The sequence below is a fragment of the Crinia signifera genome, chromosome 19 (assembly GCF_055691185.1).
Source record: "Crinia signifera chromosome 19, ASM5569118v1, whole genome shotgun sequence".
NCBI classification, from domain to species: domain Eukaryota; kingdom Metazoa; phylum Chordata; class Amphibia; order Anura; family Myobatrachidae; genus Crinia; species Crinia signifera.
The window spans coordinates 6519809-6546182 of NC_139226.1; the positions used below are offsets into that span (position 1 = coordinate 6519809).

Here is a 26374-nt window from a genome sequence, read left to right on the forward strand (position 1 = left end):
GCTAAGGGGCAGATTTATTAAGCTTGGAGAAGAGATAAACTGGAGATAAAGCGGAGAAAAGGTAAAAGGAGATAAAGCACCAGCCAATCATCTCCCAACTGTCTTTTTCAAACACAGCTGATTGGCTGTGCTTTATCTCCTTTTACATTTTCTCCGCTTTATCTCCAGTTTATCTCTTCTCCAAGCTTAATAAATCTGCCCCTTAGAAGATCCGAGATTTGCCACTTGCGGGGGAGGGTTTAGTTGCGCCATGTCTCTCGCACCATGTGGCGCCAAAAGTTGTGAGGATACATCTGTACAGATGTAGGTGCAGCTGAACTAAGCCCTGTAGAGTGATAAATGAGAGAGATAAAGTAGCAGCCAACCAGCTTATGTCATTTTTCAAGCAGTCTGTAACATGGCACTAAGAAGCTGATTGGCTGCAATTTTGTCTCTCTTCAAGGAGTACATCTCTCCTTATAATCTCACCATACAAAGTGAGGCCCAATTCCACCGTGTATAGCACCTTCTATAAGATACATCTCCCAGACAGGTGTGGCAAGGGGCAGTAACTGTTCTTTAGTAAGCCAATCACAGAATAGATCAGAGATTGTGACTGGCAAGGTACCAGCCGGGCAGCTACCAGCGGTGCCATTCTGTTTCTGGGAGACCCAGGTAGAACGGCAGTAACCCAAGCGCGATGACACAAATGCAGACAGATCTTCTGAGGTAGTTCAGTGCTTGATCCTTGTTGTGCACCTCTGGAATGAGGATTTGCCCAAGTATTCGAGTCAGCAATAGATCTGCAATTACAGAGGAAATACTTGATATCTCTACTACATTTGTAGTATTTTTAAGCCCAGATAGAACTGAATGTGAATGATCTTCCTACTTAGGTAGTGGCGATGTCTCTTAGAGGTGAAGGGTCAGTTTGGTGCAAGTGTTTACACTTAGTTCCAGATGCCGACATGACAGGTGTGAGCTGGTGATAAATTCTCCATTCGCTGCCAGCTATCCCAGCGCATGTACGACACAGGAGTCAGATAGGGACCAAGTCATCGGAGATCCGCTCTATTTCCCAGGAACAAAATACACCCCTGTGTGCTCTTACACAACTTACATTCCCAGACGCACCTGTTACAGCTAAAGGAGAGGAACTGATTATCCCATGTATGATGTTACGTAATATCGGGCAGTCTATATCAGTGTTCCCTCTAAGCTGTGCGCGTGTGCGCGCGCACACAACTCGCCAAGCATGCGCACAGACATTACAACAGAGCGCACAAAGCAACAGTGGTCCCCTTTTTGCAGTTGTGGACTAAATTAATGTGTGTTTTACCCAATAACTACATTGTGTGCTGTGTTTTGAATGTTTAAATGTTTTGAATGTTTAATATCACGTTGTTTTCCAGTTATATATAGAAGTGACGCACAAAAATAAAAATTTCCTTCCAAAGTTGCACAGCCAAAATCTTTTGCCGCACGCAGCCTTCGTAAAATTAGAGGGAACATTGGTCTATATTGATATGAGCTGGTAATGATCACAGAGCCATATGCTGTTTTACAGGAAACTTTCACATAAAGGGGCATATTGTCATTTGTACCTCGCCCACTATAGTAAGTAGAATGCCTGCCAATAGGGAAACCTCATTCACCAATATGTGAGTCAGGGGAACAGCGATCAGTGAGAAGTAATACACTCATATCACTGCATTGCCCAGTCAGCTGCACATGCACTACTTGGAATCAATGGGGAGGGATCATTCAGATCCCTCTCCCTAAAAAATTACATAAAGGCAGGCTATAGGCTAACACCATCTGAAAAAGAGGCTGGGGAAATCTGTAGCAGGGTAAATCTGGGAGCGTTTGGTCCATATAGAGGATGCAGCCATTAAACCGAGAAACCAGGAGAGATATCTGCTGTGGTCCCTCCTTGTCACATCTCGGGGACACTTCATATTTGCAGGAATCCCCTGATAATGTGTGTTCTGTGGAATTTGCAGCAAATATACTTAATAAATTGAAGCCAAAGTATTTTGATTCATTGCATGTACTGGGAAATGGACAGTGGGACATGGAGCAGCAAATACACCAATCACAGCAAGACATGCAGCAATTACACGGGACATAAGCAATTACACAGCACCTGCAGTGCAGGACATACAAGAATACATGCATGACATACAGCAATCACATGGGGCATGCAACAATCGCACAGGACACGCAGCAGTCACATAGGAATTATAGCAGTCACACAGGACCTATAGCAGTCACACAGGACCTATAGCAGTCACACAGGAGAAGCAGCAGTCACACAGGACATATAGCAGTCACACAGGACAAGCAGCAGCCACACAGGACATATAGCTGTTACACAGGACAAACAGCAGTCACACAGGACACGCAGCAGTCACATAGGAATTATAGCAGTCACACAGGACCTATAGCAGTCACACAGGACATACATCAGTCACAAAGGACAAGCAGCAGTCACACAGGACATATATCTGTTACACAGGACAAGCAGTAGTCACACAGGACATACAGCAGTCACACAGGAGAAGCAGCAGTCACACAGGAGAAGCAGCAGTCACACAGGAATTATATCAGTCACAGAGGACATATAGCGGTCACACAGGACAAGCAGCAGTCACACTGGACCTATAGCAGCCACACAGAACATATAGCAGTCACACAGGACATATAGCAGCTGCCACACGGAACATATACTGTAGCAGCAGTCACAAAGGACAAGCAGCAGTCACACAGGACATATAGCAGTCACACAGGACATACAGCAGCCACACAGGACAAGCAGCACTCACACAGGACATATAGCAGTCACACAGGACATATAGCAATCACACAGGACATATAGCAGTCACACAGGACATGCAGCAGTCACACAGGACAAGCAGCAGTCACACAGGACATACAGCAGTCACACAGGACCTATAGCAGTCACACAGGACATGTAGTCACAGGACATGTAGCAGTCACACAGGACATATAGCAGTCACACAGGACATGTAGTCACAGGACATGTAGCAGTCATACAGGACATATAGCAGTTACACAGGACATGTAGCAGTCACACAGGACATATAGCAGTCACACAGGACATGTAGTCACAGGACATGTAGCAGTCACACAGGACATATAGCAGTCACACAGGACATATAGCAGTTACACAGGACATGTAGCAGTCACACAGGACATGTAGCAGTCACACAGGACATATAGCAGTCACACAGGACATATAGCAGTTACACAGGACATATAGCAGTCACACAGGACATATAGCAGCTGCCACACGGAACATATAGCAGCAGTCACAAAGGACAAGCAGCAGTCACACTGGACCTATAGCAGCCACACAGAACATATAGCAGTCACACAGGACATATAGCAGCTGCCACACGGAACATATAGCAGCAGTCACAAAGGACAAGCAGCAGTCACACAGGACATATAGCAGTCACACAGGACATATAGCAGTCACACAGGACATGCAGCAGTCACACAGGACAAGCAGCACTCACACAGGACATATAGCAGTCACACAGGACATATAGCAATCACACAGGACATATAGCAGCCACACAGGACAAGCAGCACTCACACAGGACATATAGCAGTCACACAGGACATACAGCAGCCACACAGGACAAGCAGCACTCACACAGGACATATAGCAGTCACACAGGACATATAGCAATCACACAGGACATATAGCAGTCACACAGGACATGCAGCAGTCACACAGGACAAGCAGCAGTCACACAGGACATACAGCAGTCACACAGGACCTATAGCAGTCACACAGGACATGTAGTCACAGGACATGTAGCAGTCACACAGGACATATAGCAGTCACACAGGACATGTAGTCACAGGACATGTAGCAGTCATACAGGACATATAGCAGTTACACAGGACATGTAGCAGTCACACAGGACATATAGCAGTCACACAGGACATGTAGTCACAGGACATGTAGCAGTCACACAGGACATATAGCAGTCACACAGGACATATAGCAGTTACACAGGACATGTAGCAGTCACACAGGACATATAGCAGTCACACAGGACATATAGCAGTTACACAGGACATATAGCAGTTACACAGGACATGTAGCAGTCACACAGGACATGTAGTCACAGGACATGTAGCAGTCACACAGGACATACAGCAGTCACACAGGACATGTAGCAGTTACACAGGACATGTAGCAGTCACACAGGACATGAAGTCACAGGACATGTAGCAGTCACACAGGACATATAGCAGTCACACAGGACATGTAGCAGTCACACAGGACATATAGCAGTCACACAGGACCTATAGCAGTCACACAGGACATATAGCAGTCACACATGACATATAGCAGTCATACAGGACATGTAGCAGTCACACAGGACATGTAGCAGTCACACAGGACATGTAGTCACAGGACATGTAGCAGTCATACAGGACATACAGCAGTCACACAGGACCTATAGCAGTCACACAGGACCTATAGCAGTCACACAGGACATATAGCAGTTACACAGGACATGTAGCAGTCACACAGGACATGTAGTCACAGGACATGTAGCAGTCACACAGGACATATAGCAGTTACACAGGACATGTAGCAGTCACACAGGACATGTAGTCACAGGACATGTAGCAGTCACACAGGACATACAGCAGTCACACAGGACATATAGCAGTTACACAGGACATGTAGTCACACAGGACATGTAGTCACAGGACATGTAGCAGTCACACAGGACATATAGCAGTCACACAGGACATATAGCAGTTACACAGGACATGTAGCAGTCACACAGGACATGTAGCAGTCACACAGGACATATAGCAGTTACACAGGACATATAGCAGTTACACAGGACATGTAGCAGTCACACAGGACATATAGCAGTTACACAGGACATGTAGCAGTCACACAGGACATATAGCAGTCACACAGGACATGTAGTCACAGGACATGTGGCAGTCACACAGGACATATAGCAGTCACACAGGTCATATAGCAGTCACACAGGACATATAGCAGTCACACAGGACATTTAGCAGTCACACAGGACATATAGCAGTTACACAGGACATGTAGCAGTCACACAGGACATGTAGCAGTCACACAGGACATGTAGTCACAGGACATGTAGCAGTCACACAGGACATACAGCTGTCACACAGGACATATAGCAGTTACACAGGACATGTAGCAGTCACACAGGACATATAGCAGTCACACAGGACATGTAGCAGTTACACAGGACATGCAGCAGTCACACAGGACATGTAGCAGTCACACAGGACATGTAGTCACAGGACATGTAGCAGTCACACAGGACATATAGCAGTCACACAGGACATGTAGCAGTCACACAGGACATGTAGTCACAGGACATGTAGCAGTCATACAGGACATACAGCAGTAACACAGGACATATAGCAGTTACACAGGACATGTAGCAGTCACACAGGACATGTAGCAGTCACACAGGACATGTAGTAGTCACACAGGACATACAGCAGTCACACAGGACATGTAGCAGTCACACAGGACCTGTAGCAGTCACACAGGACCTATAGTAGTCACACAGGACATATAGCAGTCACACAGGACAAGCAGCAGTCACACAGGACATATAGCAGTCACACAGGACATATAGCAGTCACACAGGAGTCACATAGGACACACAGCCATCACACAGATCATGCAGTACACACAGCAATACATGCAGCAATCACATACAACATGCAGCAACCACACAGGACCTGCAGCTCATATACAGTAACTGGAGTCCTACAAGCTGGCACACTAGAATATCCTTGTACCCCCTCACCCACAATAGTCCCCCTTACAGCCAGCACAGGCACATGGGGCGGAAGAAGTGAGCTACTCACCTCTGTATGCAGCTACCTGGCAATGAATGGGTGTTTATCTCTATCAGGCTCATCACAAACTTGGGTTTATTAGCTGCTCCTTATCACCTGGCAGCATCTCCATCTTCTGTTCTGGAGTGTTTCTAGTTGTTATCGGTGGCAGGGATCAGCACTGGGCTCAGAGGAAAGCGAGTGTGTGCAGCCGCTGATGTATTTACCCTTGTGTGTTTGTTATGTGGCAGAAGCCAGGGGCGGAATTCTGCTAATTTCCTATCTGCTTTTATCCAGCTCCCTCTCACCGGCAGCTCCCCGCTCAGATAAGGGGATTACTTAGCAAGCTGAACAAGAAGGTGTTTGACAAGGAGGAAGCTGGAAGGAAGATATTTGTTTCCCAAATAATGGGCCATGTTTGTATGTCAATGTACACCCAGGATCCTCTTGTTCAGCAGTAGGGGGAGCCTGCAGGTATCATTCCTTTTAGGAAGGTACACCAGCCAGTGGGTCACCGCCAAGCTGCAGCGTTCAATGGGCTCCAAAAGAGCGAGTGCATGAATCACCCCAGCCAAGTCTCTAATACAGGTGACACAAGCAGGGCATGCTGGGACTTGTAGTTTCACAACAGTTAGAGAACCAAAGACTGCTCTGGGACAACAATCATCTTCTCTGTATGGAAACCACCATTCAGGCCAATTCTAGAGACCTAAATGTTCTATGCAGCTTATGGATATAGTACATGTATACAAGGGCGTAACTACCATAGGTGCAAGGGGTATGGGGCCCAGAGCTGAAGGGGGCCCATCTTTGCTGTCTAAGTAATATCTTTAACATACATTTATCACCGTCAGTTGCTAAATAGGGGGCCCTTACAAACTTTTGGGTACTTCTTTACTTTCACGGCGCCACTAGATAGGACAGATAGGATACTAGATAGAATACGATTTTGTATGCGATTTGACATAAGATATCGCATAAGATATAGGATAAGATTTACTATCCATTTCATTACCCCACTATCCACTAGGGCGTGGAGTTGATTTTATATAGCGTGGCGAGCGCAGCGAGCCACCGAGCCCGAAGCCTGGCGAGCGCAGCGAGCCCCGCGAGGGGACACGGATGTTGTTTCAAAGCAAGTCCCCAATATTGCATGCCATTTGCATGCAATTCCATAAAATACATTCCGTGTCCCCTCGCGGGGCTCGGTGGCTCGCTGCGCTTGCCACGCTATATAAAATCAACTCCACGCCCTAGTGGATAGTGGGGTAATGAAATGGATAGTAAATCTTATCCTATATCTTATGCGATATCTTATGTCAAATCGCATACAAAATCGTATCCTATCTAGTATCCTATCTGTCCTATCTAGTGGCGCCGTGAAAGTAAAGAAGTACCAACTTTTGCTATGGGGCCCACGAATATCTAGGTACGCCTCTGCATGTACACTGTCTGTACCCCGAGACATGACCCCCCCAGCACCTGCTGTAGGTATGTGTAGAAGGAGAAATTACAGCATTATAGTTATTTATATCGGATATACTCAGTAAGTGCTCATCTTATTGAGCAATTAGGTGGAAGGGACAGAGTTGACTACCAGTCGTAAAACCTAGACCGGCCGAACCTGCAGCTGAGCACCACCCAATGTTGGGTGTGCAAGCAAACACATGTGTCTGACTGGCTGCTACTTTCTCCAAGTCTTAGTAAATACACGCTGTTGCTTTAAACTAATTGCACCAAGAATGAATGGTGTCTCTAATAGCAAAGTGGCAATTTGTAGGCTAAAATAAGCACAGGAAGCTGGTTTGGATGTCCAAGTGACAACAGGTAACTGCTGATTTGTTCCCAAATGGGGGACTAACGCGTTTCGCTCACGGCAGCTTCTGTTTCTTTTTAGTAAAGAGACCTGCGAGTTTGCTCCGGGAACTCCCTGTATTGTTGACTCTATAAACACCCCAAAGCTCCCTACTTTGCTCTGACAGGCGACAATGCTGACCGCAGCAGATGGAAGTAGATTTCATGGGAACAACGTCTATGGGGGAGGGGGATCCTATTAGCCCGATCCATTTTCAGCCGATAAAAAGGTCTGATGTTGCGATGTATGTCCAATGGTCATTATCGCGGAAAGTGGAATCTGGTACCCGATCTCTTGAGTTATCGCAGCTCTGACGAAGCATAACACACGATAAGTACCAGCATCGGGGTATGAGGAGGCCAGAATTGGGGATAATTGGATAGCTCCTGGAGAAACTGGAGTCATTGGATACCTCTATTTGGATCATTCCCCATATGGTGTTTTTACGGCATTGGTCGCTGTCACATTTACTGACCACATGTCTCCCTGTAGGTGTCTTTACAGTATCACGTATGCCTCTGTGAGAAAATCTCACCTGTTCCTGGTGTCTGAGACCGTTACGTCATAAACTATTAACACTGCGCGAAAAGTGTCTCAGTATTGACTGTGATAGTGGTTTATTCAGAGTCTCCAGTGTAACTATCTGTGCGGAGCTCAGCCTCATAGATAGCGCTGACAACAGTGCCACCTGCAGGTTATAAAGCACAGACCACAAGAAACACCAGGACAAAGTGATAGGTACTAAAATACATTTTACAGGACATTCATCAATGGTCAGCAACAAATTAAAAGTAAAAAAATAAAAAGATGAATAAACTCGACAGTTCACCCTTTGGGACCTTATTCTGTAAAGTCAGCAAATATATGACCTAAAACGTGGTCATTGTTCTGCTACCAAACCAGGCCCATGACCTTCAGCTATAAGTACAGAACATGTTTGCAGAATTTGGTGCTGATTGCGATCAGATGCACCCTATTTCGGAATGCTCATGCACGGGGAAAGTGCATGTTGGGAAGGTTAATCCAATGAGGTTCCAGTGAGTTTGTTTTAAAAAAAATCAAAGACTTTGCAGGAAAATTTTAATTTTTTACAATATTCAATTACCCCCCGAAAAAGTGACTTCATTAGCAGAATCAAATAGATGACGTTAGTGGCCAAACAGAAAATAATAGACACTTTTAAAAGGAGTCAAATGGCTGATCTGGGTGTGTTTTTTTGGTACAAAGAATGTAAAAAGATTACAAATTGAATTTAAATACAAAAGAATTAAACAAAGTATGCAAAATAAATGAGTAAATAAAGTTGATTTTGGGGTAATTTGAGACCATTTATTTTGATACTCACATATATGACATGTTATTATTGGACTATTTAAGCTAACTGAAAACATCTGAATGCCTAATAAATCATTAGGCAATGCCCAAGGGTTTGTGCACGGCGTCCCGACAGTTTAGCCTTAAAATAAGATTCTCCCTGCCATCTCTCACCCTCATTGAGTTGCGAATCGAAAATGTGGGAGTTCTCTGTTACTGACTGGTTCAGTGCTCTTTTTTTAAATGGACTGCAAAATGGCAAATCACACCCAAGTGGATTGACCTCGATGTGTCTATAGTAGTAGACAGGTGTTGAGTAGACGAAATATAACAGGAAATAAGCGTCTCTGTGAGGTGAGTGTTTGGATGCACAGCTGCATTTCATGGGAGTGTTGTGGAATTGGTGTATTTATAATGGGTACAGTGCACATGGGGTCCCAAGTCCTGGGGTGGCCCACACCTCACACGCTGCACCCATTTCTTGAATATTCACCCCTCTGGAGTTTGGCACAGATGGCAGAAGCACTGTAGAAATCACCCAAAAAATGGCGCAGCTGACATTTTACCAGTGTTTTGAGGCTGCGCTGCAGTCAAATCGCTATGTGCATTAGATGGCGAGCCCTCTAGCACTCAGACTCTACAACGCGGCTGGCAGGGAGGAGACCATGTGGTCCTCCTCTTCTCCCTCCTAAATTCCCCTGCATTGTAGGCATATATAGGAGGGTGGTACTGTAGCTGTGCAGTTGAATGCTGTGGGTTTGTAGCAAAGTGTTTTGGCTGTGTAGTGCAGTGTTGTGGGCATGTAGTTTAGAGGTGTGGATCTGTATAGACCTACTTTTGCCTCAGGACATAGTTGAGATGGGATGTGGTCAGTTGGTCTACAGCATGATGGTCGGCAGTCATTAGGTCGACAGCTTTAGGTCGACATGGGAAAAGGTTGACATGGATCTAGGACGACATAGGAAAAGGTTGACCTGGTTCTAGGTCGAAAGGTCATTAATTCGACAGGTTGTTAGTTCGACAGGTCATTTGTTCGACAATGTACCAATGTAGACACCAGGTTGATAGACCCATTTTGGCTTATATGCAGGGGTATATATATATATATATATATATATATATATATATATATATATATACATATATATGCAGGGGTATAACTGTCCAACTTTTGGGTCTCATAAAACAAAGCAAAAAGGTTGAATGTTTCATTTTATGCATCTCTTGTCTAACCTACTCACAACATGCAACTAAATATAGGACGGTAACCACGAGAATGGGCACAGTACTGGCATTGAACCCATGGCCTCAGAGTAGCGAGGCAGCAATGCTAACCACTATGCACGTCGTGCCGCCCACTTTAGTCTGTACACTCCTATGAAGACACCTTGTTCGTGGGCGGGAGCGTTCCCACAATATAAATGGATCCTGGAAACAGTTTTCCAGCAGAGTTTGAAAGTTTCCATCACGCTGACACCGATATAAATTGCTTCCAGTTCCTTTCACTGGAAGACAAAGATTGCAGCTTCTCCTGCGATATCCCACAATGCAGCACTGTACATCTTAATAGATTTATCCGCCGGTACTGGGGGCTGCTTACTAAATAGGAGGATGAAAAGCTCCCGCTATCTCCGCTTTGTGAGAGGAAATCGCAGCAGATACACGCAAGCTGATCAGGTTTTAGAACATATGAATTTAGGCTTATCTATTGTTACAGAAAATGAGGAGATTTACACAAATAAATAAATAAAAACACAAAGTATCTTTTTTTGTTGTTTACGCTGCATCAGATAAGTGGCCTGTAAGCGACATTGTTATCCGTGCTGATGACTAGGATGTAGCATACACAGAAATGGGGTTTATCCAGGGCGCAGGCGACCTGGAAGGGTTAATTTCCTCGGCGTACCCCAGTTAGGGGGTGTAGGGGAGTGGGCGGTCTCCGCAGCCGCATCTGGTTAGGGGCTCCAGCTGAGAGTCACTTCACTACTTATTTATTTGCAATTACTGCTAGGAGGCGCAGACATTAACAGTGTCAGGAGTAATTTGCCCTGACATCTCCTGCCCCCACCCTCTCGCTGCCTGTCTGACTCACCATTCATGCCTGCACTCTCTTCCTACAGACGGGGTCAGAAATGGGAAACAAGTGTCGCACTCAATAGAGACCGATACTGTACTCAGACCCAGCCAGGAAGTTACCGTTCCCCTTAGTAACTGTCTAAAAGGTCACAGGACTGCGGTTATAGACAACGGCCTTCTGGGTTACTGCGCAGTTTTCTGCGGGCGCGTCGAAGCCTGCTTTGGGGTAGGTGGCAGACATCCCATGACGATATCGCCCACCCCGAATTCGGCCATGTCCGTGGCAAATAAAAGATAGTCCTGACTGACTTTTATTTGTGAACGGGTAACAAAAGATTCAATGGGCAGTGACCCCGTACGCCCGCAGGTGAATGGATGCATAAGCATACACATCCATTTGCATGAAACAGCGGGCATTCGCTCTGCGAAAGGGAGGCGGGCATTTGCAGCCTAACAAACAGATCTGAATTAGGCCCCAAGTTCTTTGTTAGTGTTCTATATAACGGGTCAGTCCTGGAAGGACACATACAAGACAATAGCGCTTCCAGTCTCCTGGACAGACATTATTTTAGGATGTAGGGGTATCAGGCGACAAGTTACCAGATGCTTGAGGATACTGTACCCGCCCATTCATGCTGAAGCACTGCGCATATTTGCATGTGCAGGGCTTCTATGTGGGCGCCTTCGGAAACTGGCATAGTCTCCGTGGTGCTCGCCATCTGCCCGCCCAGTTCTCGGAGGAGGGCACCGCTAATCTAAGTCAGCAGAGATGGTCGCCGACCATCGAATGATTTTGGGCCCGCACGCTAGCCTGTGAATGGATGTTTATGTCAAACATTCATTCGCTGTGCAGCGGGCATTCGCATTGCTAGGCTCGCTAACACTGCTCAGCAGCCAACCAGAATGACCTCCTATATACACTACATACAAAATTGACAGGCGTAAGATCAGTTTCTGGCACCTTCCCAGTCCAGGCCTCTTGCACATAGAATGTCAGTACAGTAAGGTCCAAATGCAATCACACATAGATCCCATCTGACCAGCGGTATCTCTCTGTATACTCCGCTGTAGACACAGAAGTCTCCTGGGGCATTTGTGCCTGTTATATGAGCCCATCAGCCTTGGCTGTTTCACATTCACAGGATAGAGCGGACCCACGTTCACAAACTACCTGCTGTAAGGTAGCTCAGCGGGAGCCAGGCTGAAGCCTTTAAACGGAGGAACAAAGTAGCAGACCTTCCAAATTAAATTAAGGCAAATAGAGATAGACGGACAGACGCTGCTGGGGGAGAAGGAGGTTAATGGAACTGACGCGTTTCAATGGAGTGCGGATTTAACGTCTTGTGAGATCTGACAGCTTGTTTTCTTGGGTGTTAATCGGCCCTCACTGTCCCCTCCTTGTTACTGCCCAGTTTCTGTCACTGCCAATCTGTGTCCTAATCTGCCTCAATTAGCCCATCACAGCCTACCCCAGCCCCTCACACAGATATTCCCATTGCCTGAGGACCATGCAACACTTGGCTTGCAGAAGATGTGCGGAAGAATCTCTGCCACTCGCCAGGAGACCCATCGTCTATATATGTGTATTGTCCGTGAGTCTCCGAAACACTGCCATCTGCTGGCACAGAGTGATACCACATCTCTTTCTCACACATGCACAAACACAGAAGGTAGCAGACTAGCTATCGAAGCATGTGCTTCAGGCGGGCTTATAGTATTATATACATATATATATATATATGCACAGAACACTTCTATGGAAGCCTCCAGAACAAGAGTGTCAGTTAGGAAGTTCCGTTATAATAAGTGCAGGGAGCTGGTGACTCCTTCTGCGGACAGCACTTTCCTGTAGATGTGGCAATACAGCAGGGAATAAATTCATCAATTGGTCATGAGAAGTAATGAAGTTAAACCGGCCCAGATGTCCATTATGTGTGTACACAGTACAGTGTTATGTCAGTAACAGAACAGCGCACATTCCCTGCTCGGAGTCCGGCCCTATCTTTGTTCACCCCCTTCCCCCCGATTTCATCCCACAGATAAACACCTGACACACAGAAGCGCGCTGAATAGGTGCTGTCATCTGCTCGCTGTCCTTCATTACACAAAGAGCCAACATCTTCCCCGCTAAGTGAGGCTGGGAACATAATTACAATCAGCCATTTGCAGCGTGAAAACGCTTTAATTAAATTTATGCAGTCATTCTCTCTAAATAGTCATATCTTTCAAACAATCAGCTGGCCTCTTCTCTCGCTGCGCCCCCCCTCCCTCTTCCATCTTCTCCCTTTTCTCCTCTAATTTTCTTGCTCAATTTCCTATTGCTCCTAAACTTCCCATTTCTCAGCTTCAATTTGAGAAGAAAATAAAAGGCGTGCCGGTGCGGCGTACAGACGTTACGATGGAGATAAGTTACAGATGTTGGAGGCTGACTTACATCTGGATGTAATGGTAACGCTGACCCACTGGGCATATGGCTGCTTCCATGTTGCTTTTCTGTAGTCGCTACGGACTCACTGTTAGCAGAACCAGGAGGCTAATTCATGGAAGGGCCTGGAGAAGCCTGGTATACCGGCAATCGATGTTTCCTGTAGCAGTTCATGTAGACTGTAAGAAACCAGTTGTGCGCACTATCGCCGTACAGGGGGTACGTGGCGTTCAAACGTCCTAACCTAGGGGGTTATTCAGGGTTGATCGCTGTTGTGCAAGTTCACAATCGATTATTGAACTACTGTGCATGCATGCTGATAATCACGCACATGCACAAGGCCAAAAACATAGCTAAGAATCAAATCGCCATCCCTTCGGAATTTGACTGACTGGAGTCGCCATTTGTGGGCGGTTACCTTCTGTTTTCTGGGAGTGTCTGGGCAAATGCAGTGCGATTTAAGGGAGGGCCGGTGATGTCAGCGCCGGCCTCCATCAGCCTCTCTGTGTCACAGAGCTGTGGAAGGGTCAGGGTTACGTACGCTTGCATATACTGGGAGATACAGTCAACAATAAACGCGTTACGTATGGATTTACAGATGGAATGTGCTCAGCGACACATTGGCAGATTTGCACAGGCTGGGTTTTGGCTTGGTCTGGGCAGAGGCTATCTACTCGCAGTCCTTAGCAGATCAGCGATCAGGTGCGATTAAAGCCCCTAACTCTGAGATCATGTTTATAGCCCAAGCAGCTAAGCACTTCAGTCCTGTCTGGCTTTATATCCACTGCCAGCAAATCCCGGTAGCCAGCTGTAAGCAGCCTTAATATTATCACATCTCTTATCACTGCAATATCATTCCTGTCATAAGTAAAAGGTGCGAATCTCTCCTCTGCATGTAGAAGACTTGGAATAGAGCATTGGGATTAAGAGAGTAAAATGCGTCAGTAAAGCTAGAAATGTCAGCAAACTAAAAGATGTTTTCAGATTTTGAACCTTGCTACAAAATAAAGGAAACAGAGTCTTGTTGTGGGAAGTTATTCATTACAATCTGTCCAGATCAGTGCACTCTCCGGCATATCATGGTTATCTGCAGCTCCTCTCTGTCCCCAGCTATGTTATCAGGGCCTGACCTCCTTGTCTGGGAGATCAGGCCCAGGGAGCTGTACTAAGCGCAGCTAATAGATAGAGGTCTGTGATTGATCAGAGAAGCAGCAGCGCAGTGCTGGGGACTGTGCTGGGGAAAGAGCGCCCTGGGCAGGGATGTGTCATTCGGAGAACGCTTTGTATTCTGCCTCCCTCACTTTTATCGAACCTTCCACCAGAAAGGAGAAGGGGGGAACTGGTGGGGTAGCTCCAAAGATCTCAGGAAATCTTGTTTTGAAGCAATAAGTCAGTGTGAACTCTCCATTACTAAGAGCCTGGGGGGGAAACAAAGGAAAAGAGGGGAGGGCTACCTGCTTAGCGAGAAGAGGGTGATGGAAAGGTGAGGACTGGGCCCGTTCAGTTACATACCCCAGTTAACTTAATCTTCTGGTTTCATTTGTGATCCCGGTTTATTCTAAACCAGAGTCACATAGGGCCTGATGCAGTTAGAAGGAGATGGAAGTAGAAAGAGGAGCAAGCAATGTGCTCCTTCTACATACCAGGATGCAATGCAAAGGGTGCAGACACAGGGAGAATTCTGGCAGCACGCAGCGAGCAATATACCGGGCAGCTCGGCCTACAACGAAAGTTACAATTAGACTATAATACTAATATAAAACATTATACGTCTTTTTCTTGTTACTTGTTACCAATAATGGCAGCCACTGTGGTCGCCTGGGCGGAAATCCACGTAAACATATAAACTCCACACAGTAAGGGCTGCGGTGGGAACTGAACCTCAAGGTTGGGAGGCAGCAATGCGAACCATTACTCAAACATGTTACCTATTGTAACTATTACAGGCCGCGATATTACACGGCCGCGGGCCGGTTCTGCATTCAGCCCATGTGGACCAGAACAGCGCCATGTGGTGTACATTATTTGCCCATTTGTGCACTTTATGGAGCGCTTCAGATTAGAAAAACTATTTTATTTCTTTTAAAACAAACAATTGATTTAATATGTAGATGAATCAGTTTTCAAAGTTCCAATTAATGTTGGAATAGTCTAGTGTGTGTGTGTGTGTGTGGGTGGGGGTATAAAATACATTATATAGAGCTGTATCCTTCAATTGCATACATTAAAAAAAAAAAAAAAAAACATTTAAAATAAAATATTTTTAGAATTTTTTTTCTTCAGTATCCTGGAATATCCCATTTCAATACAGCCCGCAGCACAGACACTTGAATGCTGTTACCGCATTTATCACTTATATTACTTGGCACCAGTGTAACCATTACGGGAGTAGGATGTCTCCGGAACGCAGGAGAAGCTGCCATGTGTGTAAAGTTGGCTTCTAATCTCCTAACATCCCTGCACACGGCAGATCTGTCCGCATTGTGTACCGTGTGGCTTTCATCCCTATCTCCCACTTTCATATAGTTTTCTCTGCAGCTCAATTTCTCTTCCTCCTGCGGCCCAGGAAGTTAGAGGAACTGATGGTCTGGAGATGGGGGATCCTAATTGCACTCGGAACGTCTAAAGCTGACTCGGTTTATCATAAAGGGTGCAGATTTCGCTGGCTGGAGCCTCCGCGGACACAGACCCTCAGGCCCAGCTCAGAAATAGAGGGAATTAATTACATTTCTTTAACTCCTCTTCTTTTAAAGTACGGAGAGGATGATGAAAACCTCCTGAGGGGGAAAGTGTCTGCTGAGGGAAGAGAGTGAATGTGAAGAGAGATACAGAGGAATCGGGCAGTGAAAGGACATATCCCACTACCAGGGAGAACGCGTCTCAGGCTACTGACAAAGTGAACTATGGTCAAGGGCGTAGCTAGTATAAGTGCAGGGGGTGCAGCTGCTATGGGGCCCACAGCTGAAATGGGCCACCCTCCCTGTCCCGTTAACATTGCTAGACACATTTGTCACCATTGGCTAGCACATAGGGGCCCTTACAAACTTTTGCTACGGGGCCTGTAAATATTTAGTTAAGGTTGGGAACTGGCCAAGGTCAAGGTTGGGACCTGGGCCTGTATTTAGCAGGGGGTAAGCTCAGGAACATGAGGGCTGGGGCTGTTATGGTACGTAGTATAGAAGCATGCCCGCATACTGTTATATGAGTGGGGTATGTGTACGCGCCCATTCATGCTGCTTATCACCCATCCTTTATACGTTGTTGCCGCTAAGTGAATGTGCCCGGTGATTATACAGCTATTCCGCACCTCAGAGTGACTGTTGCAGGCCAGTAGCCACTAATGTGTCATAGTAAAACACTCTGCTATCCCCATTCTCCTCAGCTCATTAATCGTTATATAAATATCGGTCCTTGTGCCTACAAACAGGGTGTAGAGCGTTCCGTGCCGGCAGGCAGTGGAAAGGTTAATGTAAATAGAGTGTGACTGATTTGGGGCAGCAGTGCAGAGAGAGTAGGAAGGGGTGACAGAAAGAGTAGGGGGGAGGGAGAGAAAGCTGCCACTCACACGGATTGACAGGCCCCCGATATCCCTGCAGATAAAGTCTTACAGATGTCGCCTTGCAATTGATTTTTGGTTAGTGATGGTAATATACTGAGAAGTAATACATTATAGAGGCGAGGTGAAGGGGGAGCGGCGTCCCCCCGTACTGCAGGGGATTATACTGCCCCTTCCTCAAGACCCCAGCTTCAAACACTTCTAGAAATCACATTAACCTGTTTCCAGAGGAACAGCCTCCTCCTCCTCCTCGCCCCTGTCTGCAGCGGAACTGCTCGGCAAGTTGTTGGCAAAGTGCAGGGGGTAGGTGAAAGGAGGCTGGATAGAAGGGAAGAGGGGTCATTGGCAGGACAAGCGGGATGTCTGCATGGTATCCGGATTATAGGTCGGCATGCAATAGCTCCGTCATTGACAAAAAGCCGACACGGCAATTGTCAAGGCATGAGAAGATTGGCATGAGTTTTTCACTATTTTTTTACTTTAACTCACATGTTAAATGGGCCCCATAATCATTAGTTAAGGAACTGGGGTCAGGGACATGTAAATCTCTCCTTATGTACCCATGTAGGCCAACCGTGGCTCCCCAAACAAATGGTATTGTACATGGCATCGCCATAGATTCATCTCTCCCACTGCTGCCTCTATCCGATAAGGTCGTCTATTATTATCATCCTTTATATATATGGCACCACAAGGGATCCGCAGCGGCCAATTACAGAGTAAATGCATTATTAAGCAAGAAAGGAAACAGTGACGTATGGTTTCCACACATGGGCGGTTCTTGGATGCGTTTTGACCTTTCCAGTTCATATCGCACTACGTTTATTATGTCTTGCAATGCGATGCGCGATCCCGCGCAGTTCATAGTGCCATCAAAGATGGTTTCAGTAAGAGATGGAAAAGCCCATAAGGGGAGAGGGCCCTGCTCGTGAGAGCTTACATTCTAAAGGGAGGGGATAGACAGGGATGACACAAATGGGGAACCTCTGGCCCTACAGCTGTTTATGAACTACGCTTCCCAGCATGCCTTGCAACAGTTTTAGCATGGCCAAATAGCAAAACTTTAGCAGGGCATGCTGGGATGTGTAGTTCAACAACAGCTGGAGGGCCAAAAGTTCCCAATCACTGTGGTAGACAGTAAGCATGGAACAGAGGGTTAGGATGAGATTTTGCTGGGTTTGTTCTATAGCACAGGACTTGTAGTGGACCCATAGAAACCAAACATTAAGCTTAATGGGAGGTATAATATCAATGCTCATTGTAACCTAACCACCTCCATATATACTGAATGTTGTATGAAATATGGTGCATTAATCCCCCTGAGGATTGCCTACATTTTCTAGGTACATTGAATAAATTTGTTACCGTCACTGTTACTATATGGCTGTTGCTGTGCTGAGCATGTTCCCTGATGTCTTGCTCTTGTTATATTGCAGGTAATGAGTATTCTCAGCAGTCCCAATGGAGTAGCCCCACAGTCCCAGTCAGAGTTTTCCATCTCCCCCCTGCATGGTGGACTGGAAACCAGTAACTCTCTCTCAGCCAGCTGTAGCCAGCGCAGTGACTCCATCAAGTCTGTAGAGAGCCTCCCTACATCCCAGTCCTACTGCGCCCCAACTTACAGCACCACAGGATACAGCATGGACCCCGTGGCAAGCTACCAGTATGGCCAATATGGACAAAGTAAGTGACATGGAGGAGGCAGCAGGTGGCTGTGCAATTCAGTTGTATGCATTTGGGTATGCATGCTGTGGGAGAACACATTTCTGAACCCCAACCATTACTATAGACGGGTTTGGCTGCAAGATGTGTCTAAAACCGGTCTATTTGGGAGCGACAAGCAAGATAATTAATGAGCACTCAGAACAATTGAATCCCCCCCCAGGAAGTTGGATATAACCTCTCAGCAAGGGTGCAGTTCATTACCAGACGTTTGCCCCAACACCATGGTGATTTATGAGATGGAAATACATAAATTGTATGTTTTAGCCCATTACCTGATTATGGCTCTAATTCAGACTTGATCGCAAAACACCTATTTTCTCAGATGGACAAAGCGATGCTGCGCTGCAGGTGAGGCAGATGTAACACGTGCAGAGAGAGTTGGATTTAGGCAAGTTATTTTGTTTCTGTGCAGGGTAAATACTGTCTGCTTTAGTCTTTCACGGCAATTCAGATTTCAGTTTGAACACACTCCACCCAAATCTAACTCTCTCTGCTCATGTTACATCTGCCCCACCTGCAGGGCAGATGGTTTTGCTCCTTTGAGAAAAAGAGGTGCTTGAATTAGGCCCTATAGACTCAATACCACTCCTAGCCTGTACCCCGCCAGCACAGAGTGTACAGCCCCTTAACAATAGGCCCCCTGGAAACCAACCCTTGTGTTCTATGAGGACTTGCACTGGAGGGAAGAGCCATAGACGTACTGTAAGTAACAGGATAATTCCCTGCTAGATATCAGTTTCCCATAAGCCCTCTGAAGGCTGGAGGTTTATGAGAGCAGTGTCAGTAGAGGTGCCAGGGTGATTTGCTGAACTCGGTTAGACCTCATTAATGTAAGTAGATTCCTCTTTAAACAATACGGGTAAATATATATTTTCATTTCTTGACACATTAATTTTGTATTTTGGTTAAAATTAGGATGTCATGGATACAGAAAATACATGGGAAAAAAGTTTCCTTATTCATTGAATCAAGGTCAAAATGTTCCCTAGGCTAATACATTGCTAAATAGCCAGCTAGGATAGTCTCCAACATCATAAATATACCCAGGTAGGGTAGTCTCCAACATCATAAATATACCCAGGCAGGGTAGTCTCCATCATCATAAATATACCCAGGTAGGGTAGTCTCCAACATCATAAATATACCCAGGCAGGGTAGTCTCCATCATCATAAATATACCCAGGTAGGGTAGTCTCCATCATCATAAATATACCCAGGTAGGGTAGTCTCCATCATCATAAATATACACAGTCAGAGTAGTCTCCATCATCATAAATATACCCAGGTAGGGTAGTCTCCGTCATCATAAATATACCCAGGTAGGGTAGTCTCCGTCATCATAAATATACCCAGGTAGGGTAGTCTCCATCATCATAAATATACCCAGGTAGGGTAGTCTCCAACATCATAAATATACCCAGGCAGGGTAGTCTCCGTCATCATAAATATACACAGGCAGGGTAGTCTCCATCATCATAAATATACCCAGGCAGGGTAGTCTCCATCATCATAAATATACCCAGGCAGGGTAGTCTCCATCATCATAAATATACCCAGGTAGGGTAGTCTCCATCATCATAAATATACCCAGGTAGGGTAGTCTCCAACATCATAAATATACACAGGCAGGGTAGTCTCCATCATCATAAATATACCCAGGTAGGGTAGTCTCCGTCATCATAAATATACCCAGGTAGGGTAGTCTCCGTCATCATAAATATACCCAGGTAGGGTAGTCTCCATCATCATAAATATACCCAGGTAGGGTAGTCTCCAACATCATAAATATACCCAGGCAGGGTAGTCTCCATCATCATAAATATACACAGGCAGGGTAGTCTCCATCATCATAAATATACCCAGGCAGGATAGTCTCCATCATCATAAATATACCCAGGCAGGGTAGTCTCCATCATCATAAATATACCCAGGTAGGGTAGTCTCCATCATCATAAATATACCCAGGTAGGATAGTCTCCATCATCATAAATATACCCAGGTAGGATAGTCTCCGTCATCATAAATATACCCAGGTAGGATGGTCTCCGTCATCATAAATATACCCAGGTAGGGTAGTCTCCGTCATCATAAATATGCCCAGGTAGGGTAGTCTCCATCATCATAAATATACCCAGGTAGGGTAGTCTCCAACATCATAAATATACCCAGGTAGGATAGTCTCCATCATCATAAATATACCCAGGTAGGATAGTCTCCATCATCATAAATATACCCAGGTAGGGTAGTCTCCAACATCATAAATATACCCAGGTAGGATAGTCTCCATCATCATAAATATACCCAGGTAGGGTAGTCTCCATCATCATAAATATACCCAGGTAGGGTAGTCTCCATCATCATAAATATACCCAGGTAGGGTAGTCTCCATCATCATAAATATACCCAGGTAGGGTAGTCTCCATCATCATAAATATACCCAGGTAGGGTAGTCTACATCATCATAAATATACCCAGGTAGGGTAGTCTCCATCATCATAAATATACCCAGATAGGGTAGTCTACATCATCATAAATATACCCAGGTAGGATAGTCTCCATCATCATAAATATACCCAGGCAGGGTAATCTCCATCATCATAAATATACCCAGGTAGGATAGTCTCCATCATCATAAATATACCCAGGCAGGGTAATCTCCATCATCATAAATATACCCAGGTAGGGTAGTCTCCAACATCATAAATATACCCAGGTAGGGTAGTCTCCATCATCATAAATATACCCAGGTAGGGTAGTCTCCAACATCATAAATATACCCAGGTAGGGTAGTCTCCATCATCATAAATATACCCAGATAGGGTAGTCTACATCATCATAAATATACCCAGGTAGGATAGTCTCCATCATCATAAATATACCCAGGCAGGGTAATCTCCATCATCATAAATATACCCAGGTAGGGTAGTCTACATCATCATAAATATACCCAGGTAGGGTAGTCTCCATCATCATAAATATACCCAGGTAGGATAGTCTCCATCATCATAAACACACTGAGGGACATTCAGACAACATTCTCCAACTTATAAATACACTGCAGGATATCCAGGCAGGATAGTCTCCAATATCATTATGAAACTGTGCGATATCCAGAAGGGATAGTCTCCAATATCATAAATACACTGCAGGATACCCAGGTAGGGATTAGTCTCCAACCTCTTAAAAGCAATACGCTATGGAGACTCCTTACAGTAATGACAGGATCTGTGCGGATGCAGATTATGTAATGTTCTGGAACATGAATTTGTCCCCTTGTCACATCAGTATGCTACCACCAGGAGGACACTAGGCTCCTCCAGCATTTTAGATATTGGTGTGCTCTAAGTTTTGTGAGTGTAATGTCTGCAATCCCATTGCTGTATGATTATACATTGGTAGGACCTTTTAGTTACTGTTTGTATTGTGACTCTTATATGCATAAAACAATGTGTGAGGGTATGTTTCTGTTTTAGCAGTGCAAGGGCTCGTGTGGTGTTAGAAGTGGGTTCTCAGGGTCTCCCTGCAACAAGACGTACGTTTGTTGTACTAAATATTGCACACAACATTGACATGAACACAAAGAACAGCAAACAATCTGTACATCTTTTGTGGCTTATATTATTATCACAACTTCCAGCTTTGCATGCACCAGGTGCTGAACGCGTGAAATTCTTGCCCATTCGAATGTGCCCTTAAGCTAAATATCTAATGGATGCCAGGGTCAGAACTAACAGTGCAGATAATTTCACCCCCAAAACACCCTCTAATTTCTCCAGCCTAAATTAAAAGCATGTGCTTAGGATGCCTGTGCTCCTGGTCTGACCCCGGCCTTTCTCCCACCTCCTGCATGTTCGGGGAACACCTGCAATTAATAGTGAGAATCTGCTCCAGCCCCAGGCACTCTGCCCACTCTGCTTCCACTAGAAAGGTGCAATGAAAAGTGCTACCTCTAGGCACACACTATAGGATTCAGACCAATTGCGACAGACCGCGATGATCCTAAAAATGGTCGATGTGCAGCAGACACACCAATTGCAGCTCTTACTATTTTCAGTAGCAAAAACGACCATTTTTTGACTGAACATTTGGCAAAAGTGCTGGATATGCCCCAAATGGTATTGCCCATTTTGGTCGGAAATAGTTATAGTAATAGTATGTACCCGGCTGAAGGGGCATAAAACCTAATGCAGAACAGGAATAATTTTTTGTGTAGCCATGTTGTCTGGTAATAGGATACCAAGAAACTGGAACTCAGCTATTTACAAAATGACATTAAAAAAGGGTTAACACCCCCCCCTCCCAGAATGAGTGCATTTATTTTTATAATGCAATGTAGAGTAATTCAGCAGTACCCAACTCCTGCCAGACTAGATCCCGTGACTTTCCTGGGCACTTGGCACAGACAGGTCTATCTATGATGCCCACATTGATAGGACACAGAAGCGTGAAGAGAAACCTAATGGATATGACAACTCTAATAAGAGTCCTGTCTGGACGAGTTCTCCCCCAGGGATGAAGCTGACACAACACTGACGCCTCGTATTTGCTTACTTATTGGCAGTAACTTCTAAATCGGCATTAATTTAATTTGGGGCATTAGCAGGAATGAAGAGCTTTTGTGATGAAGGGAATGTGAGCTATTTCAGATGAGCTAGCTGCAATGCTTGTTTGGTTGGGAGTGATTAAAGGTAATTGGCATTGCAGACATATAATATACTGCCAGAGAGATAAGGATTACTCCACCCAGAAGGGTTCTAGAAGCAAAACAGAGAAATAAAGTCTCAGCTGCTGAGCAGCGAGCCACCCGCCAACGGCAGGTAGATATTTGCTACCATCAGCAGTCGTGAGGGCGGACTTCGCTGGCCGCAGAGAGCAATGGGTGAAACTGGCCTTAATCCAGGGACTTTTAAACACTTCCACAAACCGAGATCCAAATAGAAGGACCGTGCCATAGCCCACAATGCTGATCAGTTTGTAGATATGTTGGGACCATCCCGCCATACTAATTGTGTTTGTATCTCTTTACAGCTGCTGTTGATTACTTGGCTAAAAACGTCAGCCTGTCCACACAGCGCCGGATGAAACTTGGCGAGCACTCCGCTGTCCTGGGCCTTTTACCTGTTGAGACCGGGCAAGCTTACTGAAGAGTCTTCACACCTGTAATGCCACGAGAACCAGGGCTGCCCTATACATCTCCCCATGCAATCATTTGTGCTCATTCATTGCTCTCATTCCCTGGGACAACCATAGAGCAAATACTTTACAGCCGGCCTTCCACTGCCGGCATCCAGAAAGTGCCGGCATCTGATCCCAAGAGGAACTGGCGGCAGGCTCCGAAACACTCTTATTAAAACTTTTCACTAAATAACGGCAGCAGAGAAATTGATGCAAGAGGCAGCCTGGTCTGGACTAGAGCAGTATTTGGCTATGACATGGGTGAGAACAAGGCACAAATACAGAAGATCTGCCGTGGAATGACCCATGTCGGAACAACCTCTCCCAGTCGCTCACCCACATTTCATTCCCCATTGTAAGTTGTGGTTGAAGAACAGTCCCGTAAACATTCCGTAGAACAATGACTGTCAAATGAAGATGACTCAAAAGAGTACGTACAAGTAATTCCACCACCAGCCAGTATACACGGACTGGACAATGTTTACTTCACTAAAAATTGGGCACATTTGTATAGACGCCTTTATTATGATTTTTCTTTAACAAGGACAATTCTGTTACTAAAGCAGTATTGATACTGTGGCCTTGAGCAGGATTGGCTACTGTGTAACACAGGACCAAACGCTCATGTCAGGCCTCAGATGCCATCAAACCGTACTCGAAAGATCTGCTTTGATGTGTGGACGTCATTCGGGAAACTACGTTTGGAGGAATAAATGAGTGCCATCATGCCCAGAATTTACTGTTAGTTACCTCCCAAGTTAAACGTCCCAATGAAATAAATAAGACACATCCCAGCATCATTTGGATGGTGCAGAGAAACAATTTAGGATGACCTCAAACTGTTACCCTGATAGAGCGTGTCCAATGACAAATCTGATCTCGGATGTGAATATCCAAACCAATGTCGTCATGATATTTATTCCATATGCTATCTCGCATTCCAGGATGGTAGAGGATATCTACCAGAACACATTAATGGACCGGCGGTGTCACTTAGACCGCCGGGGTCTCCAGTGTGACCGCATTGCGGCGTGACACAACAATGTACGCTGGCTGGCGGCAGTACTGCACACCACTATTAAATCCAGAATGTTATAACCTTTCAAACCAGAGCTGAGGGGTGTAAATTCCTTTATAAATCACATTTTAGCTACTGGTTCAAGATGATGTATATAGTATAGGTAACCCTGTTCCGAATCATTCCAGTGCTGAAACCCATCTGCAGTTCCATGTGAATATTTTCACAGCAAAAGTTGTACAGTAAGGTTGATGTATAAGAATTATGTGAAGTCTTCAGAAGATTTATATATTATGTTCCAAGAGAGAAATATTGATATAGGAAAAGGGTTGTGACTGTTGGGGCGCAAAGGGCACACCCATTCCAAAATACCAAGCACTCCCCTATCATGATAAGCTTTTATCTACAGAGGACGGGCCCTTACGGAGGACAAGGAGAACGGCTCCAAGACACATTCCATACGAAGAAGCCGGCATCATTTCATGCACAAATGAACTCCTGATTTTTATTTTTTATTTGAATTATTTCTATAAAATGGACATTTGAGGGATGCAGGGACTGTATGGGGATGCTGCAGTGCCCCACCTACACATGTATATTAAGAGTTCCTAACCCTTGAGTCTAACTCCGCTGACAAGGACTCCCGTATCTAGCACTAGATAGCATTCCATAAAACTGACTGTCACCTCTATGTCTGACTCCCAAGTCGCTCCAAGTGTGCGCGTAAGTGTGTACATATATATGTGCATACATATATATAATCCCACTATAATTTATTCAGCTATATTAAGTCGTAGATTAGAAAGATAAACCTGTACTTGTTTCATCCTCATTCCTGCTAATGGAAGCCAGACACTTACGGGCGGCATCTGTAGCAGTGTCGGGGTAACTACCTGTGCCTGTATGTGGTTTTTGTGTACCTCAGGCATTGTTGTTATGCATTAAAGAAGATGAAACCTACTTATGTTGTTGTGTTTTGTGTTTCCAGGAGTGATATCCGGGTCGTTCCATGGAACTCACGTTTAAGTGTATCAACATTCTCTATATTTAAAAAATCTGACAATAATATATGGGGTCGGGTGTCATAATTAATTAGAAGCAGGAAAGATGGGAGTCCTAGTGAAGATGGGAATCTTGCTTATAGCAACCAATCACATTCTACCTATTATCTTTCAAAAGGTGTAAAAATAAATATGAAATAGAATCTGTTTGGTTGCTTTGGGCCAACATCCCATCTTCATTAGAACTTTACTTAGTAGTTAAATTCTATTGTTTATACGCATGACTGACGTTACGACAGAACGGACACAGGCACCGAGGAGACTGTATATCGGCTCTCACTAATTCTTCCAATATGGC

At 45.2% G+C, this 26374-nt stretch overlaps 1 protein-coding gene across 6 annotated transcripts in view; it reads left to right on the forward strand.

Annotated features, from left to right (window-relative positions):
* Positions 1-25975, forward strand: part of PAX7 (paired box 7) — a 113815-nt gene extending 87840 nt beyond the window's left edge. For 5 of the 6 annotated variants that reach the window (XM_083161896.1, XM_083161892.1, XM_083161894.1 and 2 more), the window contains exons 8-9: positions 18534-18780; positions 23851-25975. In XM_083161896.1, coding sequence (XP_083018022.1) covers positions 18534-18780; positions 23851-23966 — 363 coding nt within the window. In that variant the 3' untranslated portion in view covers positions 23967-25975. Of the gene's footprint in view, positions 1-18533; positions 18781-22295; positions 22355-23850 lie in introns of all 6 variants that reach the window. The other variant, XM_083161897.1, reaches the window with a different exon arrangement.
* Positions 25976-26374: the final 399 nt, after the last annotated feature.